General features: G+C 52.1%; 2 protein-coding genes across 14 annotated transcripts in view; one reads left to right on the forward strand and one right to left on the reverse strand.

Moving 5' to 3' along the window:
- The first annotated feature begins 201 nt into the window (after window positions 1-201).
- On the forward strand, window positions 202-5,844 carry LOC131670829 (uncharacterized). 3 transcript variants are annotated; one of them, XM_058946787.1, is made up of 8 exons: window positions 202-379; window positions 3,429-3,563; window positions 3,823-4,021; window positions 4,139-4,280; window positions 4,359-4,442; window positions 4,594-4,945; window positions 5,156-5,206; window positions 5,275-5,844. In XM_058946787.1, the coding sequence occupies exons 2-8, from the start codon at window positions 3,438-3,440 to the stop codon at window positions 5,308-5,310; spliced, it is 990 nt and encodes a 329-aa protein (XP_058802770.1). In that variant the 5' UTR covers window positions 202-379; window positions 3,429-3,437; the 3' UTR covers window positions 5,311-5,844. The 3 variants fall into 3 exon arrangements, with proteins under 3 accessions (XP_058802770.1, XP_058802769.1, XP_058802768.1); XM_058946786.1 differs by lacking the exon at window positions 202-379 and adding an exon at window positions 517-668; XM_058946785.1 differs by lacking the exon at window positions 202-379 and adding an exon at window positions 1,722-2,030.
- Window positions 5,845-5,920: 76 nt separating this feature from the next.
- Window positions 5,921-24,874, reverse strand: part of LOC131670826 (FK506-binding protein 5-like) — a 33,323-nt gene continuing 14,369 nt past the window's right edge. The window contains exons 1-6 of one of the 11 annotated variants that reach the window (XM_058946782.1): window positions 22,148-22,216; window positions 9,736-9,946; window positions 9,238-9,651; window positions 7,769-8,740; window positions 7,521-7,708; window positions 5,921-7,449 (exon numbers count right to left, since the gene is read on the reverse strand). In XM_058946782.1, coding sequence (XP_058802765.1) covers window positions 6,525-7,449; window positions 7,521-7,708; window positions 7,769-8,740; window positions 9,238-9,651 — 2,499 coding nt within the window. In that variant the 5' untranslated portion in view covers window positions 9,736-9,946; window positions 22,148-22,216 and the 3' untranslated portion in view covers window positions 5,921-6,524. Of the gene's footprint in view, window positions 7,450-7,520; window positions 7,709-7,768; window positions 8,741-9,237; window positions 9,652-9,735; window positions 9,947-11,530; window positions 11,791-14,227; window positions 14,592-15,524; window positions 15,633-18,382; window positions 18,532-22,032; window positions 22,085-22,147; window positions 22,313-24,874 lie in introns of those variants that run through there. The other 10 variants (XM_058946774.1, XM_058946777.1, XM_058946776.1 and 7 more) reach the window with 10 other exon arrangements.

Below are 24,874 nucleotides of genomic sequence, written 5' to 3' on the forward strand. Positions count from 1 at the left end.
AATTGTCAAACTGCTATTGTATAATCGTTAAAACTTAAAATTAAAATTATTCTCGAATAATCTCGCGTTGCGTTGTTTCTTTTCTTCCTGGAGCCTCCAAAATTTTCACGCACGAATCCAGCACGAGAATAGCATTATAGAGGCCGTTGCGTCCTACTAAAAGATTAACGGTACGGTCAAAGTGAAAGAACTGGTAGAGGAGGCGGAAAACTTGTGAGATGCGTAAAGCTGACCGCGTGACAAACAATACGCGCATAACGACGTCTCGTGCGAATAGGAGTGGGTACGCAATTTTCATCTTACCGAGCATAAGTACTTCATTATTGGCGTCTTCACGGTTATGCTTACGCTGAGAATTCGAGTCTTCGTCTGTGAATAGGTACGTTATGATGCTTGTCCACTTACTCTGTGTGTATTTGTGTGTGTGTGTGTGTGTGTGTGTGTGTGTGTGTGTATGCGCGCGCGCGTGTGTGCAAACGAACGTTGGATAAACAGTGACTATAGCGACCAAAACCAAAGAGATTGAGAGAGAAAGTTTAGTCTAAATAGGAGTTGGTTCGATTTCGAAGTGAGCGTCACGTGTACAAGAATTTCGTGAGAAAGTACGTGATTTGTATATTAGTGCCTCGTTGTCGGTCGTTAAAGGTTCGACAGTAAACCGATCCGTTGTGAGTATATTCATCATTAAAACTTAAATAGCATTTACGTAAATATCGTTACATTTTACATCGTCGACAGATGATTTCCAAATGGGCTGTTATTATATTTTCATAAAGATATGAAAATCAAATAGTCTACATAAACATATTCGTCAGAAATACACCTACATCTCCGTAGCTACGGCACGATGTTTGTAACAACTAACCGCGCAACGTTCTAAAATAAAACTTTGACCCGCACTCGCATTAATATTTAAAAATCCACAATTTCAATTCAAATATAATTTTATTTTTTTGTCGCGAAATGTGATTCAATGAAAAATCAATATTCAGAGCTCAAACACATTGCAAGCTCTTTGTAAAACGTTACAAAGAACAAAGCGTCCACTCGTGCTTTTTATACATCTACATGCAACGAGATGCATGTAAAAATAACAAGAAACGCGGCATTTACTTTAAACTGAATGAGCGCTACTGTTTTTGTATAAAATTAAATAAAGTCCAGTAACACTACAGTTTCGAAATAAAAGATTAAAAACAGTTACATCGCGTTGAAAACAATAAGAAAAATAAAACAAAAATTCAAACTTCGGATAAATTTCAGTTATACATCACTCGCGCGTTTCCTCGAGAGCCTGGCAAGATGTAATGGCATACAATTAAAATTTATCATCTACTATTAACGGTTTAGCGAAAAATGAATCCATTTCAAGGCCTCCCATTGATAAAAACAAAGAAACTAGCATAGCCTCGCAAGGAACGCGCACAGACGACCACCCGCTTGCAGTAGCAGACAAAAAAGAAGCTGCTAAAATGATCTTCAAACAAAGCTATCTCTCTTTCTCTTTCTTTCTCTCTCTCTCTCTCTCACTCTCTGTCGTAGAACAAGCATATCTGAAAAGTCAAGCGAATTTTATCTAGCGCGCAGTTCATGTGCCAGTTCAATAGAAAATTACGCAAAAAAGAAGCTCGAGCTTATCCGTGGACTAATCTTATCTATACACACGGGAGGCCAAACACAGATATGCATCATATAATCTAGGCTGTAGTGGACTCGCGGCATATTTCACGCACATAGAGCGCACGAGAGTGTAGACTGCTGTGGCTGGTGTATAGAGTGAGAGGGAGAACGAAACGAGTACTTCGCAAGCGAGAGCTCAGTCCGAAAAGAACTCCCGTCGGAGCGGCTCGCGCTGCTTCGCTTCGCAGCGGCTCTCCTCTTATACGTACAGCAGAACCAACAAGTCGGCAACAAGAATATATTATTGCGCACGGCCCGTTGTGTGTCGCACGCTATAGTGTAGTGTGAAATGTCGGTGGTGCGGTGAATCCTTCGGTGGCGGCTGCTGTAAAGAGTCGAGGAACACTCAGGTAACGCATAATATATCATCTGTGTTGGTGTATATAAATAGTCTAATCGGGGCCAAAGTCATGTAATCGCGAAGCGGCGGCTACATATCCTGCGTATGCGCAGTTGATCTTACGAGGGCATCGCCCGCGCCCGCGGACGAGGAGTTAGAGTCAGAGGTCGGCGCACATTTCGTCTCGCCACTTTTTTTCTCTCTCCTCGCGTTCACGCATGTAGTACCTACTTACTGTATACACACACACATACATACTCAAGAGAGCAAAAACGAGGATCCCTGGAGAGCGCTTTGTTATACTCGCGCGCGTTGCACAGAGTGGAGAGAACGATCGATTCCGAGGACAAGTCGTTGTTGGAAATGGTTCGCCTTTTGTGTTGATTCCTCGACTCCTTCGTCCGTATATATCCGCCTCTACGTGCGTGTGTGTGCGTCTGTGTGCGCGTGCAAGCATCAGGAGACATATATCTACCTACCTGCCGCCGCCGTCTCTGCATAACAACAGAGAGGGCGTGCAGTCTATTTACGATGCTTTTCCTCAAGATACACCTTCGCTTTTACAGCTGCTGTTTACAATAATTTAAAGAAAAATAAACAACACGGAAAAACTAAAGGTGCATCAAAATTTCGTTTAATGAAATAAGGATTTCGAGAATTGTCGACGTTCTTGTAAGCCATTTCCTGGTACGGAGTTAGCAGGTGCAGCTGTTGTTTTGCAAAGATCGTTAGTTGTATTGATTGGAACTGATTGCCTCAATAAAGGCTGCGCGGTTCCGCTGTGTTCACTCGTCGGCGTTTACGTTGCGTCACCATCAACAGATTTTTGTGCTCGGCTTTTCATTGAATGTTTACGATTGAATACATTTTACACGTTGTTCAGCTTCATTAACCTTTTTTCGTATTTTGATATGTCATAAAGGGCATGGAAAAGAATTATAGATTAGTTAAAGACAGCTTAAATAATGAAAATCAATCTTAAAAGTTATTATCAAAAGTTTATCTATCAGAATGACGAGTGTTTTCAATACTTTTCATTTTTTCTCTGAGAAAATGAACAAACATGAATTTTTAAATTTAATTATATATTTTATACTTAAATTAATGATTATGACTTTTTGTTATAAAGAAATAAAATTCTGTTTCCAATTATATTTCTTTGTCAATTGTTTTCATTTCAAGTGTGGGAATTGATTGCTAGTGTAAGAAGTACTAATTAAACTGTATTAGCTATTGTGCATTGACGCACTGAAAATATAAGTGAAGAATTGCAACATGTTTAGCCATCTAAAAAAATGAATGGAATGCAATTCATTTGTACGCTTGGCATGACTTCTTTTATTTTTCATGCTTACTAAGCTGTTAATTTGAAAATTCTAACAGAAAGTTTCTCTTTGCTTGTTTTCAGGGCAACACAATGTCGAAGAAGGATGGTAACAAAATGCTGGTTCACCAGTTATCATCTGTACTACCGGATGATCGGCCTATTACAGCAATAAATATTATAGAAGACTTGGACAAGTGTCCACCAAATTTTACTGTTGTAAGTATCAATGCATTAGAAATAGAATTCTTAAATATGTTTAATATTTGTTTGTTTTGTTTTAGGACTAATTTTCTTGTGTATAGGTGTGAATAGCTTTTGAATATTTAATTGCTATATAAGTTTCATAAGACTCTAATTATTACAAAAGATAATCTATTATGTTTATCTCTTTATAACTGTATTAAACCATATAATTAAATTTATAATTTTAACATCTACCTATAAATACTTTTGTTCAACTGGCTACTGTATACAGGTATCAAGAACATATGATTTGGATTCAGATGCAGACTTATGGCGAGAAAGTGGACTATTTATCAAGAAAAAGACACGATACATATGCTTTTCAAAGACTGAAGGATTACCACATTCTGTTATAGAAAAAATTTCAATTCATGATGAGAGAGAACCACCTCCAGATGGATTTAGTATGATTTCTCACACTGTAGACTCGAGTAAGTCATTTTATTCAAGACAATCAAGTCTTGAGTCGAGTTTTTTTATTCTACCTCTGTATTGTAATTTTCTCACTGATGTAAAACAATAGTAATTCACATGTCTTTACGTTGCAGTGCAAAAAGCATGGCGTAAAAGACAACTCTGTTACAAAATTAGGAATAAAGATTTGTGCACATGTGCAGTGTCAGACATAATTATCTGCAGCAGGCTTGGCAAAGGTTCTAAAATGGCTCCAGATGAATTTACTTATGCTGGGTAAAAATTAATTTTATTTATTAAATGTTTCATAACATGTAAATGGTATTAATTACAATTGTTTTTGTTTCATTGCAGTGTCATAAATGGCGTTTATCTTTGTTACAAAACAGTTCCACTACTAGCTGGTTCCTTAACAGCTCAGCCATATGCAAATATCGAGTAAGTTTTACCGTCTATTCAATTGCCAAATGCATCCAATCGTAGTATCTAGTTTATTAATTAATTATTATTCTAATTAATTAATTATTAATTAATTAATTATTAATTAATTAATTATTCTAGTTAATTAACGTGAATATATTTTTGTTAGATTATTCCCAGCTGCCTCGCCAACGCTGTCGAACGGTGGAACGCCACACAGGCCAGCACCGGAACGCCCGCCAAAGCCAAAGTTCGGGATCAAGCCAACAAATGGACTGTATCCACAAATAAGTCCATCCAACCTAGGAAAGTCGGAGGAGAGCCAAGACCAAGACTACGAAATATTAAGTTCAAGTGCGAGAATACGGCCAACGCGACCAGCGCCAAGGCCACCATCCAACAAATCGCCTCTCGTTAATTTGGTGCCATCATACGGAACACTGCCAGGGTCCTCAGATCTTGATGGAGTTCCTTTTATTCTTAATCCTCTTCTCACTACTAGCACGTCATATTTGTTAAATGTAAGCCGCCCTTCTTTCCATTCTGGAAATTTACGTAGGAATTTAATTGACCGTTTGTATGAAATCATCAAAGATATTTTTAATCTTTTGCAAAAGACTTTTCTAAGCCGTACGTAATTGATCTAGATAAAAACGTGCCTACATATCGCGACCGTTTTTTTCAAAAATAAACAGTATTTTTCATTGATTAATCTTATTTCATCGTTGTAGAAGCAGTTTCCCGTCATTAAAATCCGAACTCGGAAGGAGTTGGATAAAGAGGTACATACGTTGTGAATCAAATCTTTAAATCGAACGTGTAGATTGCTAATAATCATTTGCCTTTGCAGTATTTTTACGATTTTCGAACAGAGCGAGAGACTTGAAGAAAGCTCAAATTGTGCCAATTGAATTGCTTGGAGTATGCAGACCTTTGGCTATACACATATAGATACGTCTGTATTGATAATATAGCTCTAGCCATGCGTAAGAGAGTGCCTGAACGAATGATTCATGATGTGAATATTCAGTCTGAGAGAAGAAAGAGAAGACACAAGCGAATATTTCAGTGGGATAATCAAGTAAAATGGAGTACTGATTATGTGGTATACTCGCTCAGCTTGCTACGTAATTTGTTTCATACAACACACACGAACATACTCGACTTCCACCCCACTCCGCGCCTGACTATTTCTTTTTCTTACGTGAAATACTGATCATGAGCATTGTATTTTTATAGTATTGCGTTATCATTTTTATTGTTTGTAGGAGATATATAGACATACCTGTATAATATGTTTTAGTTGTTTATAAATATATATGTTAGATACTATTTAACATCAGCGTATAAAGTGCAGAGCTTATACATAAGATAACGAAAATTTTTTCAATAAAAAAATTACACTCTTTGTAAACTCTTGGACTATTTACTTTTCCTGCCGAACTGCGTACAAAATAGAAATAAGGTTTCGTAAAAATATACAAAATACGTCAGCTATATTCTTTAATCGAAATAAATTGATGACTTGATTTACATACAGTATAGAAACGATAAGTTTCAACACACATTACAGAAATACATTGCATTTACGTTAAAAATTACACTTATATACTACTCGTTTTTATTTACATATAGATAACATTGTTATGTGAAATCAGATTTCATATAGATTTTATCGTGCAAATAACCGTTCCACAAACAAAGTGATAGATACGCCTACACAAATGTTGATGTACATAAACACAAATTTGACATAATAGCACGTTAAAATTCAGCATATTTCAACAAGTTACGTATATATTCTAACAATGTTAATTTTTCCTACGTTTCACATCTATTTACACTGTTTCGTGATTTTTAGCAGTCTAAGAAAAATTAGTAGCACTAGTTTTCTTTACACTTGGCTTCTCACTTGGTTAACTTGGTCAACAATAAATAAAGAAAAAAAGAGAAAAAGAAAAATGTTTATCACTGGTGTTCGTTCAGTCGTAATAATGGTTGCGGCGGCGACGATGAGCGTTCCTCGGGCTGATACTGCGAGGTCGTAGCGGCGGTTGCCCACCGAAACGCACGATCAGGCAGGACACGTCTGGCCAGTCGTCAAACGAACGGCCCGGTCCAATGACGCGTGTGCGTCGTGCTAGCGCTGCTGCTAACTCCGTGCCTCTCCAACACCGCCGTCGCTTTGATTTTGCTCTTGTACTTGACGTCCTTGGGTTTGAGCATGCTCTTGTGATTGCTGAGCAGCCGCGAAGGCGTGAGGATGGACTTGTTGCTGAGACCCGTGGCCTCGAGGAAGCTGTCGTAATTGCCATTGCTGCCGACGCTGTTGTTGTTCACCAAGCTCTTGCTCGTCGAGCAGTTGTCGTTCGGAGAAACGAGGCCGGTCAGCACGGAATTAGCGAAAGTCTCGGAGCCGTCGGCTTCGGGTCGATCCGGGTCGTCGGACAGATCGCACTCGTCGAGGTTAAACTCCTCGAAGTTCTGCTGGATGTCGTACTCGTGGGCATCGAAGTCCGCGGGAGGCGCCGGCGGCTTCTTCGTCGGCGCCTCGTCGCGACTGCCCTCGATCTTGAACTCCTCGAAGTGCCTGACGATGTTGGTCACCTTGCGCGGCTCCGGCGACAGTCGAGCCAGGTCGCCCTGCTGGCGAAGCTGAAACGACGAGCGCACGTTGTTGAAGCGATTTTTCCAGTAGCTCGTGCTTTCGTCGTTCCTCTTCCGCGGTATGTCGTCGAACTTCAAGCTGCGCATCGACGGAGGCGTCAGTGGGTTTTTGCTGCCGAGAGCGAGCGCCTCGGTCTGGGCCTGCTTCTTCTGCGAGGTCTCGTCGATGAGGAACGACGGACTGGGTATTTTCTTGAGCACGAGCGTGCTGCTGCGAAACTGGGGCTTTGGGGGCAGAGCCGGTGGTACTTTCGGCACTGCTGCCGCAGCGATTATCTCGGTGGCCTTCGCCGTCGCGGACGTCTGCTCCTCGATGCGCGCACTCGCCTTGCATTGGCCTTTGTTCCTCGTGCTCGATCTGAAAAATCAAAGGCGTGATGAGCCGATCAGTCGGAAACAGTACGGGATACGCGAGCATCGATGAATTACCGCGAAATATTGGAGTTGTTGAGAGGCTCTATAATGACGATGGGCCTGGCCTTGGTCTCCTCGGCGTCCTCCTCCAATCCCGATTCCGGATCTAATACTGCGGGTACTATCCTCATGCCGAACTCGTCCTCGGAATTGGTAGCCTCGAATCCGTCGATGGGCGTCTCCGACTCGTCGTCGTTGGCGTCCTGGCGGGCAGACAACGGAACATGAGCGTCGGTCGGCGAGCGACGGGGCGTCGCGCGTACCTCTCGGCCGTGCGCGTCGAGGCTGGCGCCGATGGGCAGCGGCGTCGGCTCGTCGGAATTGCGCCTCTCCATCTCCGAGCCCACGGACTCGATGTCCGAGAGCCTTGCAGGCTGAAACCTGACGATCTTGCCGCGGTGCTTGAATCGCCTCGGCACTGACAGTACGTTCTCCTCGTCTTCCATGTCTCGCAGCAGAATCTGATTGACGCACTCGAGCACGGAGTTGTGATTGCTGTTGGGCCGATACACGCTGTGCCGCATCATCTCGTCGTTGATCCGATCCTCGTCCGGGTCGCTGTACCAATTTCCCGACGACTCGTCCTGGTTCTGCTCCTCCGGATCGATCCTCGTCATTCTCACCTCCACACCGTTGTTTTCGCTACTGCCACTGTTGTTGTTGTTGTTGTTGTTGCTGCGGTCTTCGCTCGTCTGTAGCTTTCTCGTGTTGTTCTCGTAATTGCCTTCCTCCTCGTCCTCCTCGTCGTCCTCGTCTTCTTCTTCGTCGTCGTCGTCGTCGTCGTCGTCGTCTTCGTCATCCTCCTCCTCCTCCTCTTCCTCCTCGTCCGACGCGTAGTTGCAATCCATGCCGTCGTCTTTGCTCTCGGACCTGGCGATGGTCTTCTCGTCGAGTATCACCATCGTCACCTCGGTCTCGCTGTCGGTCGTCACGATGGTCGGCGTGCACCTGCTGCTGGATTTGTTGAGCGTGGATCCCGGCGAGACGTCGGTCGACTCGCCCTCGCAGAAGCCCTCGGTGCTCAGCAGAGACGGACTGCCGTCCGTGGTGGTGGTGATGATGGACGCGTCGGTGTTTTCGCTCGACGTCAGGCTCACCTTTGAGATATCGCTGCCGGCGAAACTGTGCGTCTTTCGGATGTTGCTGCCCGGCGCGTCCTCCAAGCTCTCGTTCAGTTTCGTAATTATCTCACACTTGAGTTTCTGCATGTCCTTACTCAGTCCGCTATCGTGATCCTGAAAAAGATGAAAAGGAAAAGCTGCTTCCTCGGGAAATTTCACGGGGAAGTGTACAGTTGCGTCGGACGCTTTAATCGCCAGCGGAGATCGCCGCGCGAGCGAAAGTCCGTCTCCTCGGTGGCGCTGCATTCAGATTACTCGGCTCGATTAGGCTCGCGCGATAAGCTTTTAAGTCAGAGATTTATCAAGCCGCCGGAATCTTTCTGGTGAAATCGACTGTAAAATTTCTAAACCGTTTAATTTCCCCGTGGACCCATCGACCGTCGCCGAGGACATCGGAAACACTTTCGAGGCTCGCCGATCGCTGGAATTGTTTTTCCACAGCCGTGGCGTCGCAAATGAACCGCGACGGCCTTTAAAATCGCTCGCGGTCACTCGGCCGTGGTGGAAAAACCCTTGGTCCATTGCCATTCCTCGGATCGGTCGAGCGAAAGCCGGTGGACCGCGTGGTTTCCTCGGCGGAACAGGCGCGTCCGGGTAAAGGTGAAACGGACCTGATAGTCGGACGACTCGAGCGACGGCAGGTCCGCGCTTTCCTTGTCCGCCTCGCAAACTTGCTGCTGCTGCTGCTGCTGTTGCTGCTGCTGCTGCTCGCGCTTGCCTTTGATGATGCTCTTGGTGTAGCGCCTGAGCCTGGCGATCTCCAGCTGCTGGTTCCTTATGACGTTGTCCTTCTCGCAGAGCAGCTGCCTGATGGACTTCTGCTCCTGCTTGAGCCGGGCCTCCAGCACCAGCAGCGCCCGCAGTATCCGCGACAGCTGCTGGTCGCGCAGAAGCCGCTCGCGCTCGTGCTGCGCGCTCAGGCCGTCGAGCTCGCGCACAAGCTCGCGGCAACGGCGCGTCGCCGACCTCAGCGAGTCCTGCGTGCGACTCACCTCTTGGCGCAGAGTTCGCACCTCCGACTCCATCTGCGGGACGCGAGAAAGAGAGAGAGAGCTGTGAGAGTGGCCGAGAGACTCGACGTTGGCGCGTTGAAAACTACTCGTCGCAACCTCGAACGAACGTTTTCACCCTCGATCTTCGATCGGCGTCTCGTTGGAGAGCAGCTCGATTCGGACTAGCCGTGTCTCTCCCTCCCCCGCTGTATCCAGAGAGCGCGCGCGCGCGCCCGTAATGCATCGTCGTCGTCCCGGCAACAAAGCAAAGCCCGCGCGAATCTGGCAGCGGTCGTGCGCTCCGCTCGCTGACCTCCTATCGCGCGCGCTGCCCGCGTGCGAGACAAAAAAACCGTTGGTCAAGAATGGAGAAAGTCAGGCACACTTTTCGGCGCGCGCCACTTCGACCGGCGGCGGCGCGCCGTGGGTGTATCAAAACGCTCGCGGCCGTTCGCGCTCCTTCGAGGCACCTCCTTCGATCGGCCGTGCATCGCGCATCTCCTCGATCCTCGACGCTTAACGGGACTCGCCGTCTTTGCCGTTCGCGCGCTGACCGCGAGAATTTTCCGAGGGCGCCGCGGCGTCGAGATGTGGGTCGTCGCGGGTGACGGATATCCCCGTCGCGCGAAAGAATGCAGGTTCGAGGCTGGGCTTGGCCCCCAGCGAAAGTAAAGAAGAGGTGTAAAGAGAGAGAACGGCAGGCTGCAAGCCGAGAGCGAGAGCACTCGGCCGAGGCGAATCCTCTCCCTCTCCCCCGCTAGTAATGTGCCTTTGCGTCCCGCAACGACCACGGGACGGGCGGCTGTCGCTCGTCCGAAGCCCTCCTTGGCCTCTCTCGCGCTCACGGCACGTAAAAGGAGGAGCAGCCGCGCGAAAAACGCGAGGGCTTTTCCGAGTCGCTGGAGCGCGCGGCGTCCTTGAGCCAAAGGCTTTTGCGGCGGACACTCGAGTCGATATATATAGATAGACAAAGCGCCGGCGCGATCGTTGTTCGAAAATTCCCGAAGAGCGAGCCGAAGCGTGCGCGTTATCGCTCGCGGCTTTGAGCTCGTCGTCTCGACAGCCATCCGGTTGGAACCAACTGCGGCCTTTGGTCCGCGCTCGAACGCCCCTGTTCCAGCCTTAACGCGCGCGCGCGCGCGCGAGCCCGTGGCCGATCGGTTCGCGAGCCGCGGTCAACCGTGTCGGATCGGTCTTGCGTAACTCGGCGACGATGGCTCCGACGACAAATCGGCTTCCTCGAGCGAGAGCCGTCCCAAATTTGACGCGCGCGCGCGCCCACACGGCGGCGGCCAACTCGTTCTGCGCGCTCGTTAACCGAACAATCGATCACTCCGCGAAGGTGAATTCCCTCGCTGGCCGCTGCTTATTCCGGCGTAATAATTCGCGCGCGCGCGCGTGCCCGTACCGCGAGATACAGAAGAGAAAGTCCGCATCGGGAATGCGCCCTGCTCGCGCGCGGCAGCGGCACCCGCGCCGCGTAAAAAAAGAAACGACGAGAGAGAGAGAGAGAGAGAGAGAGAGAGAGAGGAAAAAAAGGCACGCAGGCGGGGGCACGAGCACGCCTCGTAATAAGAGAAAGTGAACTCTGGACTTTTTCCCCCCTCGGGGAGGTGCATCGGGCGCTTCCACGTTCCCCCGAGAGGAGAAAAAATCGCAGCGACCTTGACACACTCGACGGCGCGTCATCGAACTTTCACGCCCTCTTATCGTTGCGCAAGGCGGGGGGAGCAAAAGAAACAGCGACGCAGCGAAGAACGCGCGCACGCATCGTCAGGTGCTGCGAATCGGCCCCGGTAATAGGCGGCGCGGACGCGTTACGCCAATTTCGGGGCAGCCGCTCGAGCGCGGAGGTCGCCAGGCGAGCTGGCTCGCTGTTGGTTTGCGAAACCCGGTCGGGCACCACACGTACCTTGGTCGCCGGTCAGTGGCTCATCGTCGCACAGGCGCGCGCGTACGCGCGGTCGCGCGCGAGATGCGAGGCTGCAGGTAGGCAGAGCAGGAACGAGCGCGCGGCACACGGCGCAAGAGTTTCGAGAGCGGACTGGTCAGTTTTGTAGTCCGGCGAGTTTTCGAAGGAGCGCGCTCCGCGTCGCGCTCGCCGCGCAGAGAAGGGGGACGTGCCTCGGCTCTCTGCCCTCCTTCTGTATAACTATGCGCGCGGAGACTCGGAGAGCCGCCGCCGCCGCCGCCGCCGCCGCGCGGCTCTTTTTTCCCCCTCCGAGCGTTCCTCTCTCAGGCCTCGTGTAGCGATCGACCGGCCGAGCGTTTCGCGGGCGCCGCGCTTGGGAAAAGTCAACGGCGACGCTGCCGCGGCGTCCCCGAGCCGCCGAAAACGAGAGCTGCTCCGGCAGACAGTGGGAGAGTTTCAGTTATGCGCGTGTTGCAACGGATTTCCATGACGTTCTATTAGCGCATTACAGACCCATCGCGGTTCCAGATCATTTCCCAAGATCGAGTGGCTTCCTTGAGCAATCGGTGGCTTTCTCGCGCTCGCTGCTGAGTGAGTCAGCGCCGAATGTTAATCCCTTGCAACTGCCCACTGTCTGCTCTCCCGCGGCGACCAGTCGCAAGCGGAGGACGGGAGTTCGAAAGGCCGCGAGGGGCGAAAACAAAAACGAAGAGACGCAGCGGCAAGAGCGGCGCGAAGGGGGTAGCGCGGAGGAGGAGAGAATCGAATTTCATCGTCCGCGAGCGCTCTAGATTCCTAATGTCGCGAGCGCGCGGCCGCAAAAGTGAAAGTGCCGTGCGCCACGAGGAACGAGGGGCCACAATGAAACGCGCGCGCTCGCGCGGACGAAGCGTGCAAGGCGAAGAAAACGACGCGCGGAGAGGAAGGCTGCACGAAAGAGAGGAAGAGAGAGAGAGAGAGATTGTTTATTCGCTACAGGGACGAAACGAACGTGGGAGCGAGGCTGCGCGTTTCGTGCACAATGGCCAGCGCGCAGTGGCAACAGGTGAAAAACGAGACTCGCCAAAGCGCTCGACTTTCATTGAAAACCAGACCTATATACGCGGAGACTCGGCGATTCGGTAGGCTACGTCGTCGAGGACCGGATCCGGCCGATCGGTGCCGCGGACTCGCGCTCGTGCACCGATCGACGGCGCGTCGCGAGCTATTATCTAACGAGTTTGGTCGGCGCTCGCTCTCTCTCTCTCTCTCTTGACTCTTTTTCCCGAAGGCCAGCAAAGGCGAAGGCACGGTAGATGAAGGCGCGCGGAGGGGGGGGGGGGCATTTTCGGGGGCCAAAACTCGCTTTTTCGCTTGGCGGTCTAGACGCACACACAGGCCAAGATTGAGATGATAAAATGGGCCTTACCACTGGCGAGCGTTCGGGTCTGAGAGACATTTCACACGTCCCCCGTTGAAATGAACGCGCGTGTAGAGGCTGGCCTACCTACGGCTAATCATTGGCCGAACAAAGGCCTCTTGTCAGTGCTTCAGTTTTCGAGAGTTCGGAGAATATCTATAATTCACTTTTATTATTTACCGCGTTTTACGGCAATATTTTTACGGCGTTCCTCGCCTATAACGTTACGCCAGCGTTTCGACGGCCAAGCTTATAACTTCGGGCCGACTTGTTTTATCCTCGAAAAATGCGAGAAGACGTCGACGCGCCGCGCGGGTCGGCAAGCGTTGCGCAAGGAAAGCTCGGCCGTTGGCCGTGGCTACTTTGCGCAACGTACGTAAGCTTCGAATCGTCGCGAGCAGCCGAAATCCGGACGACGCGTGAGGCGCACTGCTCGCAGCATCCATCCCTGCTGCGAGCGAGCGAGAATAAAGACAAAGGTCGCCGGGGCCTCGGCGGCAAAAACCGAACGCGAGGGATCGCGCCGAATCGGCCGTGGTGTACATACACGCACGCACACACACACACACGCGCGTGCACGCGCGCGCGCAGCGAACGAGTAGGTACGTGTAATAAAGAGGAGCTTCTCGCTTCGGGGAACGCGCGGTATGCGAAAGGGACGAGATTTGCCGCGGCGGATTAGCGATTAGCGCGGCGTGTTAGGGCAATTAGACGCGGCGCTGGTTTTCGGAGCGAGGAGGGAGCCTCGCGAGTCTCCAGCATGCGCCGCGCGTCGGCGGGGCCGCAGCGCGCGATTGAGCAAACACGATTGCGCCCACGTGCTCTCCGCGAAGTTTCAGCCCGCGGCGGCCTCGCTACAGAAAGGGAGGAGTGGCGCCGACCATTGTGCGCTCCATCCCGATGACGAGATATCCCTCCGCGACGCGGCGGAGCGCGCCTCCCGCGGTCTCGCTGTGCCCGAGCGCGGCCGAGGATCCGCTTGGTTTTCCCTCGCTTCGCGTCGGGACAAGAGCCCGAGTGACGTCGCGACCCAGAAGACGCTCCATTATTGTCCCGGCGCACAATGCTATGGCGCATCTCCTCGGCTTCGAAGCAGTGGACGCTACGCGCGGACGACGCGTCGTTAACAGTCCCAGGAGGGCCGAGCCCGCAAAGTGACGGTCCGCGTCGAAGCCAGTGATAACCGATAACTTGGCTGCACTCGAGCGCGAGCTCTCGACCGTTTGATCCACGCCGCGTGCAAACTCACGGTTCCTCGTTCGCCGCCAATGACAATAAATGTGCACTCGGTTTCTCACCGTTTGCGCGTACTCGGACCACTCGTTCCACATCTTCGAGTCGATTTTCTTCCTGCAGGACATGGTTCATCTCTCTCTTTCTCTCTCGCCTCTCCTCTCGATTTCCTTCGACACTCCGCAGCGCGTCGAGTGGGATATCCGGTCAGCCGATCGCTCGCGCGCGAACAATATTAATACACCTCCTATTCTTCTTTTCTCGCGCTTCTCTCGGAGTGCGATTGGTAAAGTCGATATCGACTGTCTTTTTCTCGCTCTCTATGTATTTATACGCTCGTTCTTACTGCTCCCTCTCTCTCTCTCTCTCTCTCTCTCTCTCTCTCTCTCTCTCTCTCTCCCTCTCTCTCTTTCAGAGCCCTTTATTCTCTCAGCTCGCCGAGTTCCGGTCTTTCGCGCGCGCCGTTGAATCGAATCGCCATCACCTCTAAATCGTCTTGGTTGAAGCGGAACACTTAGCGCTGCCCGAATACTCTTTAGTCCTCGAAACGCGAAAGCAACAGCGATATCAACAACCAAGCCATGCCGCGCGCGTGTCTCCGCACGCGAGAGCGCCACGCCGTTGGGAATCGGCGAAAGAGTGCGCGAGAGAGAAAGAACGAACGCGCGCGCAGGCTTATCGCGCGTGTTACGAAAGACCGAATCGCTCGGCGACCAGAGGCGGCGCGCGCGTCTTAATCGCTCGTCAGTCCTCGCGATACGCGCCGAGGACTGCCGCAGCCGCGCTGGTGCGCGCTCCGGGCGTCAAGGACCATGCGGGCTCCGCGCGCGCGCCTCTTTTTCTTTCTTCGTCCCTCGTCTTCCTCCCGAGAACGAGAGATCGACACGAGCCCCGAGCGCCGAAAGTTCGCCCGACCTTTGCGCGTCGGCGGTGCACGAGCCAGACACGCGTCTTCCTCCCGAGACACTAACCGAAGCGCGAAAGAAACAACGACATGCCACGCGGTAATCCGTGCTTTTCGAGCAGCCTTCGCCGAGTGGATATGCAAAGCCAAATGACAGAGTCGCGTTTGCGCTTAACGGGCTTAACGGTAGCCTTCTCGCACACGGTCGCGCCAAACCTAACGAGCCGAACCTGTAATTTCCGCGAACGAGCGCGGCGCGTCTTTCGTTGTTGTTTCTTTTCCTTCTCTTTTTTTAGCGACTTATCGGTTTGTTAGTCACTATCGTCGTCTACGTTCGATCGATTGTTGTCGTTGGCTAAAGTCGCGTCGAGTGAATCATTGGCGAACGATTCGCGCTGAAAAACGTCCACGCGGCGAGAGAGAGAGAGAGAGAGAGAGAGAGAGAGCAACAAACTCACAGACGAGCACAATGGCACTTTCACTGCTTTGGCAAATCTAACGTTAGCCGAAAGTCAAGCGTGGCGAGAGAGCAGCGAGGAGCTCATCTTCGATGGCGAAGCGACGCGGGCCGACTAGCGTTGTGTGTGTATACGTTGGCTTCGAGGCCGCTCACCGCTGCCACTGCCTCCTCCTCCTCCTCCTCCTCCTCCTCCTTCGCGAACTATCCGCCCGCCCCCTGCCGCCGGTCTGCGTCCAACTTCCGGCAGAGAGCCTCCCCCCGCCCGCGTACACTTGTCAACTCTTCCGATAGCAATAAACGACGACAACGTCGTCGCAAGTTCATTATCGCCAGTGCGCCAGATAAAGCGAGCCCACGCACACCGACGCGCTTCCATTGTCGCCCGCGGCTCTTGTATCCGTTTCGCGCGCGACTGCGCCGAGCGTTGAGCACACTTGCCGATCGGTCTTTGCTTTTTCGCGAGGACACGCGATAGTCCGGCTCGCTGGTGCCGATCAACCTGTCCCTCTTCTTCCGATTTCTACGCGGAAACGCGAACGCGCCAGGCGGTTTCTTGCGGTTGCCGGCCAGGCTGGATCAGAGCTGGTTCTTTATTCCTTTCCGCCTTGCCTTTCGCTCGCGCGGTTACGCTCCTATCGGTGAAAATCGGCGAACGAGCGCGCGCCTAATTCTCGACAAATATTTGACTTCGCCGCGGCCGCGACGGGGGTTCGCGTGCGGCTCGGCGCGCGCGCCGCGTCTTTTCACCGACCTCGTATAGAATCTCGAGCGGACGCGTTGCGTGCTCTTTACGAGATCGTTAACTCCTCGGACACCTTTTGGCAAATATTAAGTAAAGCATAAAACTCGTGTAACGGATTTGTGGTTCTTTTTCCTTTTTTTTCCTTTGTTCTTGTTAATTACCACTCGAGGCTTGTCCAGAAGTTATATCACGCGAGCCAAGTAACAACTTTAACGAACTCGTCGTAACGTTATTTCGGTAAGTCACGACGAAAAAAAAAAAAAAAAAATCACGGAAAGTGACGCTACGAGTCCGCGCGAATGAATGAATCGCCGAGGAAATTTCACTGGTTGTCGCGTTAGCATAGTTAGAAGAAAGAAAGAAGCGTCGCTTTCAAGATAACTCCAAGTTGAATGTCACGAATTGATTTCGCTCTCGCTGTCGAGGAAGAAAAAACGGCGCGAGCGATCGCATGCAAATCTTCCGGCGTGAGACCTGACGGACTTTCGCCGGTGTAGCACAGAAGCAAGCGATATAGGCGAGATACAGGGGACGAGGCACAGAGAACGCGATCTGCCAGCTGCGCCGCGGTCACGCGGCGCCTTTAAAACCTCGGCGGCGCGCGCCGAAGCGGCTTTTAATTGCTTTCCGAGTGAAAGCAAAGCCAAAAGCGTAGAAAAACAATGCGCGCGACGCTCGGATCGGCGAAGCGTTCATCTCGCTAACGAACTCTCTCCGCGCCGAACTTTGGTCGCGCGAATCTCGCGGTGCGCACGAGGCTATTCTCGGCTGCGCGCGAGCGGCCGTCAATCAGTCTCGAGCGTGCGCGAGGCCGACAAACAGTCACGCTGCGGTCGGGGGGTCGCGAGCTTCCTTTTTCCGTCGCTCGCCCGCGTCCGAGTCCTCCTTGCGCGTCCGTCCTTACGAGCTCGTCCTTTTGAGCGCCCATTTGTTTACCCACGCTCTGCGGGCAGCGCTTCACGCTGAATTGATTCTCCCTTCTGCCTCCGCGCCACTGACGAGCATGCAGAAATACGCGCGCTAATTATAGAGCGCTATACGTCGCGCATCGATTGGCGTTTCGCGAGCGCCGAGTTGCGGCTAACTACGCACTTGGCGCCGCTCGCCGACGCTCCGATCGGTCGCGACGGGCTGCCTCGAATCGCCGAGCCTGGAGTTCACGGTAGCTCGCCCATTGGTCAGTGGCCGCGACAGGATCGCGTCGCCGTCGGGCCACCGTCCACTGGTCGAGCCCACGCGCGAAGCGGCCCCGAGCGACCGGCCCCGCGCCGACAAAGGAGATAAAGGAGGCTTTCGTGCCCGGCCGCTTGGCCAGCTCGCTCGTCCCACCGAGTCGGTCCGCTTCGCGTGCACAGATAAAAGTGCGCGCTAACACGGCGCTCCGCTGACTCCGCGATGCCGTCCCGCTCGCTCCAATTTCCGAACGCGCCTCGAATGTCCCTGCGCCGCGCCGTCGGCGTGTCTCCGAGCCCCTCTTTGCCGGTGCGCGAGCGAGCAACAATGAGCGCCTTTCGCAAAGAAAGAGAACACGGAAAACGGCGCGCAATCGGGGCTTAATCAAAGCGCGCCATCGGTGCATCGGCGTATCTTTTCCACGCTTTTCTAAGCTCGTTGCGTCGGCCGCTTCCTCGCGGCCGCGATGCGCGTTTCGCGTTTCGCGTTTCGCGTTTCGCGCGGGCCTCCTTGCGCAACTTGGAGCGCGCGAAAGTCGAAACACCTCCGCGGCGAGTCCGCGCCTCGCTCGGCTAAATTGCAGCGCGGCGAAGCGCACTCGTCGATGGGCGCGAGCGAGCGGAGCGGCTCGGCTCGTTTCCGACGCGTGGGAGGCGGCCGGCGAGCGCGCGTCGCGCCGTCGTTATTGCGCCGATCCCGATGCGACGACGAGAGTCGCGCGCCCTGCACGGACACGACCAACGCGACCGACACAGGCGAGATCTCTTCGCTTATCGTGCCGAGCACGAGACACCTGCCGTCCCGCTTTTGATAACCGACAGATAAGGAGACGTCCGCGTCGGTTGAAAATTAACCGTTTCGAAGAAGCCTCGCTCTCGCGCCAAGTGACGCGCTACCGAGGATGAAGATGGATGAAGGAGAAGATAAAACTTGCGACTTACGTTCGCATACGGTCCTGCGAAAGAGAGCGAATGCCAGAACTCGCGCTATTCTCGATGTAAAACACGGCGAAGAGCCGGACACGGCAGAGCTCGAGAGAATTAGCAGTGGGCGATGGCGAAAGCAGCGGAGCTCTCGAGCTCACTCCTGTTCCCCGGGTACACACGTGGCATTACGTCTGCGCGACTTGTTGCACCGACGTGCGCGCGCGCGCGCGCGCTTCCTCCCCCTCTGCCGCGTACAAGCTTCGCGCGACGGCGGCGGCGACGCTGCGAGTCTATATATGTGCTGCTCCTCGACCGCATGCGCGACCGTATTTCAGCAGAGCGACGCGACTGATGCGAGACGCGCACAGCTGATTGGGCTGACAGCTGCTATCGCGCCGATTGCCGCTGGGATGGGTCTTGGCTCGGTTGCGCAATAGACCAATTTCACGGATGTTTTCTTCTGTTCGAATGAATGAGGTGATGAATGACCGGCGAGCCAATTTTCCGTGAAACATTACAGTTACTGTTATCGAGATCGAACGTCTGTGGCGCGCAGCTTCGGGTCTGAATTTTATTGGAAAACCGTCGACTCGCTCGATGTTGCCTGGCCTGGAATTGTCGCGCGTCGGCCAGCTGTTTCCGCGACGGACCGAGCGAGCGAGTGCAGGAGAAAAAGAGGAGCGCGCGCGTGCTCCGTGCGACGCGGCGTCCGCGCGCATGGCAGTGCGCGCCGCAGGCAAAACACACAATAAGCGCGTGGCTCGTGTGCTCTTTGCGCAAACGTCTTGATCGCCGGCCTACCAGGCGAGCAGCAGCTCGCCGGAGCTACGAGCAGCCCGCTCGCGGCTTACGTCGCTTTGCGCGCGCAACAGCACCGGCGCGATTGATGGACTTTCAGTTGTGACCGATGGCTGCGATCGTCGCCGCTGGGCCGTGCCGCGGCGTCCACGTACCAAGCGGTTGCGGAACCGTTTCGCGCGCACGCAATTGGAAAACAGCGACGATCAGCCGTGGCGAGTCGAAGCGGCGCCGGTGCGATCAACGACCTTCCGCCCTCGTTTTCGCAGCGGGATGACGAGTTCGGTCGGGCTGGCTAATCGATTCGGCTATTTCCTCGTGTAGCGTCAACGTCTTCGCGCGGCGAATCTCGCGGCGATAGCGAGCGCCACGCGTGCACGCGCAACCAGCAGCAGCAGCAGCAGCAGCAGCCGCAGCGGATCCTAACGGTGCAGAGTCGCGCGAGCGCTGCATAAACAACCATTCGCCTTACGGCGATCGAGCGCTGAAAAATGGCACGCGGCTTCGTCGCGCGTAAGCCAAGGCGTGTCTCGTTAATCCAATCTGTGCCCCCTCCCCCCTCTCTCGATCCGCGGGAATCGAAAGGCGCTCCCGAGCGCTTCGACGCCGCGGATGCTGTCGATGCAACGTACTCCCGATCGGTCGCGAGGTTAAGTTTGGCCGCGCGCGCCAGCTCGTTACGCTGCTCGCGAGGGCATAAGAATATAATGGCGCTCGCGCTCGTCCGTCCTCGCGACTCGGCGTCTCGGTCTTTCGGGGATCGACGACGCGCGTGCGAGGTCGCGCGGAATAGTACGTTACGATACAAGTGCGGGAAAGTAGAGTCTTGCTCGCTTCGCTCGGGTGTAAACGCCACACGAGACGAGAAACTCTTCCCCGAACATGTGCCGTACCGTATTTTTTGATACGACGGGTAGAAAGTGCGATGTTCAACGCACGTTTTTTGCCGAGCGTGCGGGAAAAACGCACTTTCCGCACGGAGTGTTGAAAAGGAATTGACGTTCGCTGCGCGAACGCAGCGAGCCGGCGAAAGAGCGCGCGTGACGAGCCGCGCGCACGAGCAAGCGTCCATAAATATTTCGCGGTCGATAATGCAATGACATCGAGATATAGCTTCTCCCCCTTGCACGCCGCAAAAGATACGTATTTAAAAATAACAATGAGGAAAAGTCAGAGCGATCCCGAGGATTAGATATCGCCTCGTCGGACTTTGCCGGGAACAAATCTGACCTCGTTGACCTCGTTACTGTCGATCCCCGGTCGCAAACTCTTACGCGTACCGGCCGGTCGACCGAATGTTACTACTCCCTTGTCCCTTCGCTCCGCGCGGTGGCGAGCGTCGAAATCGATCGGCGCGAAAAACGGGTTGTAACGGTGCTCCTGCTCCCGTTCGCGAAAAAACGAAGGGAAAAAACAACGACGAGAGAGCGCGTTGCGCGAGAGGTCCGCGTAATTCTGTATATTCGACGCGGCGAGGGTGTACGAGTCGCGCGATCGGCGAAGGTCGCGAACTCGGCACGGAAGCAGGTCGCGACGTCCGCAGGACCGACACTGGCCGAGGGCGACGCGTGCCGCGAAGCGGACTGACCGATCCAACAGCGTCCATTATATTTAGAGCGAGCCTGCGCCGCGGAGCCGCGCGCGCTCGAGCATTCATTGTTCATTATATCTCGCTTTTACCCGCTACTAACGGTGCAGCCTTCTCTTTTCTTTTTTTGGTATCGCGCGCTACACGCATGCCTGTCTTCGATAAACTCCGGCTTAATGGCTTGGCCGTCGTTTTCGGACGCGACGACGTTTCGCCTGGAACGCGCGCTTCGTCGCCGGATCGGGCACAGCGTCGTTACGCAACTGCCATCCGAGCGATCTGGAGATGCAGCCACGTGCTAGCTGCCGAAACTGACAACGGAAGACCGACCGGGAGCGAGCAGCGTCGTTGAGACACTCGCGCTCGTTAGATCATCTCGCAATAACAGCCATTAATGACTCGCATCGTCGTTCTCTCTCTCTCTCTCTCTCTCTCTCTCTTTGTCCCTCGCGCTAGTTGCATTGCTGACGTGCGCGCGCTCCTTCGCTGTACATCCATTACAAATTGCACGAGCGCGCTTGCACGAGCTGGCGACTTCCGAGGACGACGATTTATATGTGTGTCGCCCTCGTGGGAGCATCTCGCGCCCATCGATCCCTCGTCTCCTTTCCTCGCGTGTCGCTCGTTCCTGTCAATTAGCGTCGCCTGACAAATTTGCACGCGCGTAACGGTACACGCTCGTGCGTATATCGACCCGTGAGCGAATAGCCACGAGCGAGAGACCCGATCGCCGGACGTCCGAGACGCAGCGTGGGCCTTGGCAGATGCGCGAACAGGGGACCGCAGGTGGCTTTCGGTTTGGCTTTTCCGCCGCGGCTCGTCGAGGAATTTTCCAAAGATCGTTACGTAAAGCGAGTGCTACCGGTCGCGTGAGCGCGCGACCGAGTATCGGAATGGTCTCTCTGCATTGTATAAATGAACTACTTTTACGCGCGGTTATCACTCGTCTCGCGTAACGGTTTCGGTTCTCTCGTTGTGCTCTCGCTTCTCCGCCACTCGATGCCCTCTCTCGGGTCTAGCCAAGCGATTTCGTTTTCGAAAATCGTCGTAGGAATGCGTTCCCCGTTTCCGTCGGGAACCACAGAGTCACCGAGACTGCCAATTTTTTTCGCAGCAGGTGCAGGCGCACACAGTCACAGAGTCGGGTTCCGTTACGCAATCGCGCGGAATCGTTAGCACTTTCGGCAGTGCCGAAAAATCGGCACGCTCTGCTCGAGATCTCTCAGGATCGAGAGCGCTCAGGCCGGAGGAAAGGGAAAATCCAACGACCGATACTAACTCGTTGTCCCGGCGGGCGCGTGGTGGCTTCGTTGGCGCAAAGCCCTCGGCGGCGCGTGAAAGCGCTGCACTCCTGGAGCGTCCGACGCGGACTATACGCGTACATATATACTCACGCTGGCTGCGTGGCAGCTACTGCGCTGGCGGCTCGCCGAGTGCGCCGGCATCCTCGGCTGCGCGATCGCCTTCGAGGGTGAATCGACGGAGCGCGGTCGGTCTGCCCGCGCCGCTACATGTCGCCGCGAGAAAGGAAGAAGCGTGCGCCTTCGCGGAGCGCGAGGCACACCTGTCGAGTGCTCGGCAGGAACTGAGAGAGCTGGCGCGCCACGCCGTTGTAGCAGCAGCAGCAGCAGCAGCAGCAGCGAGAAAGAACTGCTACCACGAGAGCGAGAGGGAGAGAGCGAGAGAGAGAGAGAGAGAGAGAGAGAGAGAAAGAAGCGAAGGGAGTAGCAGCAGTGGACTCTCCGTCAGGGCCGTACGCGCGCGAGCTGTATAGCTTATCCTGTCGCTACGCTCTCTCTCTCTCTCTCTCTCTTTCTTGTCGATTAATGGTCTCTGCACGAGAGTCGAGATGATCCTTTGCAGCTCGCTGCGGCTGCCTCTGGCGCAGGCGCCGCAAGCGCGCCTCTGCTCGCCAAACGTAACTCGCCGACTTCGGATTTTTTCTCTGCGTGTAACATACGCGATCCTCTTAACGGCTCTTCCTCCTTCCGTCCCACGGCCTGCACGCTTGCCACGAGACTTTCTTCGTCTTTATCCGCGTGCGCGTAGGCTTGTTGTCGCAGTGCAACCCTGTTACGCGCCGATCGAGCCTCGTCTCAGCGTATAGCTTCGGTTCTCTTTCGTACTTGTGCCGCGTTGCTGCCAACGAACCACATAATAGCAGAGCGTGAAAAATTCTCATTGGTACGGATTCTCTTTGCGTAACAACGCTACGAGCAAAGAAAGGAAAAACCGGTCACTTGTCTCGGCAAAAAAAAAAAAAATAAAAAAAATAAAGGAGCGAAATAGGAGGATGCGGCGATCCCACTGATATAAAATCGTAACGAGCTTTTATCGTTTCCTCCGTTGTCATGGGATTATTGCTGTACACGCCCGCAATCTGTTTACCCGGAACAACGATAAACCTCGCTCCATAAGTATATAGCCGTTGTTGCGTTTCTTTAGCTAAGCGTTGAGAAATGGAAATAAATAAATAAATGAAGGAGTATGACACAGCATAAGGTGTGCGAAAATTCAACGCTACTAATTCTTTCACCTGCGAAGACCGAAAGCACTCACCGAAAAATTACTACGAGCTCGCGCCGACTAAATTCGCCTTATACCATTCGATTAGTCGAGTGCGTGCACGCACGCTCGTAGAGAAAGAGAAAGACAGAGATTTTGTTTGATTTGATACTTTATTTAGTGGTATTTGCAATTTTTTGTTCAGCCATGTGGCAAATGACAATAAACGAGCAACGGTTGCCAAAATGAGGTAGCAGTAATACTGAAGCTAAATGCTTTTTGACATTATCTAATGAATAATTAGATCCAAATCGTAGCCATTTAAGGTTTCGATGCACTGTGGATATTGTTTTCATAATCCGAGTGTGGCAGCTTAGATTATTATTAGTTGTAATATCAAAATTCTCAATGGAATTCACAGAATGTGTAGGGTGGCCATTTACAGACAATTTGAGGCAACTACTGATAGGCTATGTGTTAAAAATTTTGTTTAGAATCGAGTATACTTACAACTGTCTTTAAAAAGTTCAATGATGATTTGAAAGTGGCAGACCATTTGATAATACGATTTGCGTCTTCGTTAATTAATTTTATATAATTTGGAAGTTCTTTTTTCAACATTGAATGTAGATTTTGAAGTCATCCGCAAAGAGAGCGAACTAGTCAGCTAACAATGCCATTAATTAACATGATAAAAGCAAAAGGGTCAGGATTTGAGCCCTGTGTGATGCCAGAGGATAAACTGATGAATTTAGCGAAGGAAGCTCGCAAATCAAGCAGCTGCGTGTGATTCATCCGTGAGATATAATCAGAACCATTTGATAACGTTATCGGAATAATTGTGCTCTCTCATGACTCGAACTAACGCAGTATTATTTACCGAGTCGGAGGCCTTGCGAAAATCAAACATTAGTAGAATAGTTAGCTTTTCATTATCAATACCACGCCTGGTGTCGTCTATGATTTTCAACAAGAGTATTTGGGCACTGCAGTTTTTGCGAAAGCCCCATTGTTATGTCGTCAGAAATTGATTTTTTCAAGGTATTTGGTCGATTAGAACGTAACTATAGTTTCTCGAGGCTTTTCGCAAAGTGAGTCAAGTTAACAATAGGTCGTATATCCGAAGGGGATTTTGGGGTAGCAACTTTTCTTAGAGGTGGAATTAGGGCATATTTTCCATGCATCAGAATAGGTATACCAATTAATCGACGCGTTCAAGATTTTTATCATACACTTAACCACAAAACCAATGTTATCAAAGATATGTTCGTCGAAGGACCTTCTCTTTGTTTTAGGAAGTTGATGATGAGTGGCTTGCAAAATTTCAAGATAGCGTATCGACCTCACCTCAAAGACGAGAGCGTTTTCATCGAAAAGTATAAAGGATGTAAAGAAATCTATATTCAATTCTCTGGCAGTAAAAATAGTTAGCGGCGAATTATTGGATGCATGCTGCACGTATCTTTGTGGAAAATCTCTCCCTAACTTCTCGAATTTCCGTTTTTAATTGTTGGATAAATTTCTGTATTTTGATAGCAACAGGTGCCATTTTATCAAAAGTTTGAAGGGCCAAGTTTTGGAAAGTAATCAAGTAACCAAAAAGGGACCAGAGCGGA

This window comes from Phymastichus coffea, unplaced genomic scaffold (assembly GCF_024137745.1).
Source record: "Phymastichus coffea isolate CEN01 unplaced genomic scaffold, Cenicafe_Pcof_1.1 PCOF00116, whole genome shotgun sequence".
Lineage (NCBI taxonomy): Eukaryota > Metazoa > Arthropoda > Insecta > Hymenoptera > Eulophidae > Phymastichus > Phymastichus coffea.

Excerpts from the sequence above, each read along its gene's own strand:
- LOC131670829 (XM_058946787.1), top strand. The coding sequence starts at position 3,438 with ATGTCGAAGAAGGATGGTAACAAAATGCTGGTTCACCAGTTATCATCT. Across the intron at positions 3,564-3,822 it reads GTCCACCAAATTTTACTGTT|GTATCAAGAACATATGATTT; the intron begins GTAAGTATCAAT and ends TACTGTATACAG. Across the intron at positions 4,946-5,155 it reads GCACGTCATATTTGTTAAAT|AAGCAGTTTCCCGTCATTAA; the intron begins GTAAGCCGCCCT and ends TCATCGTTGTAG.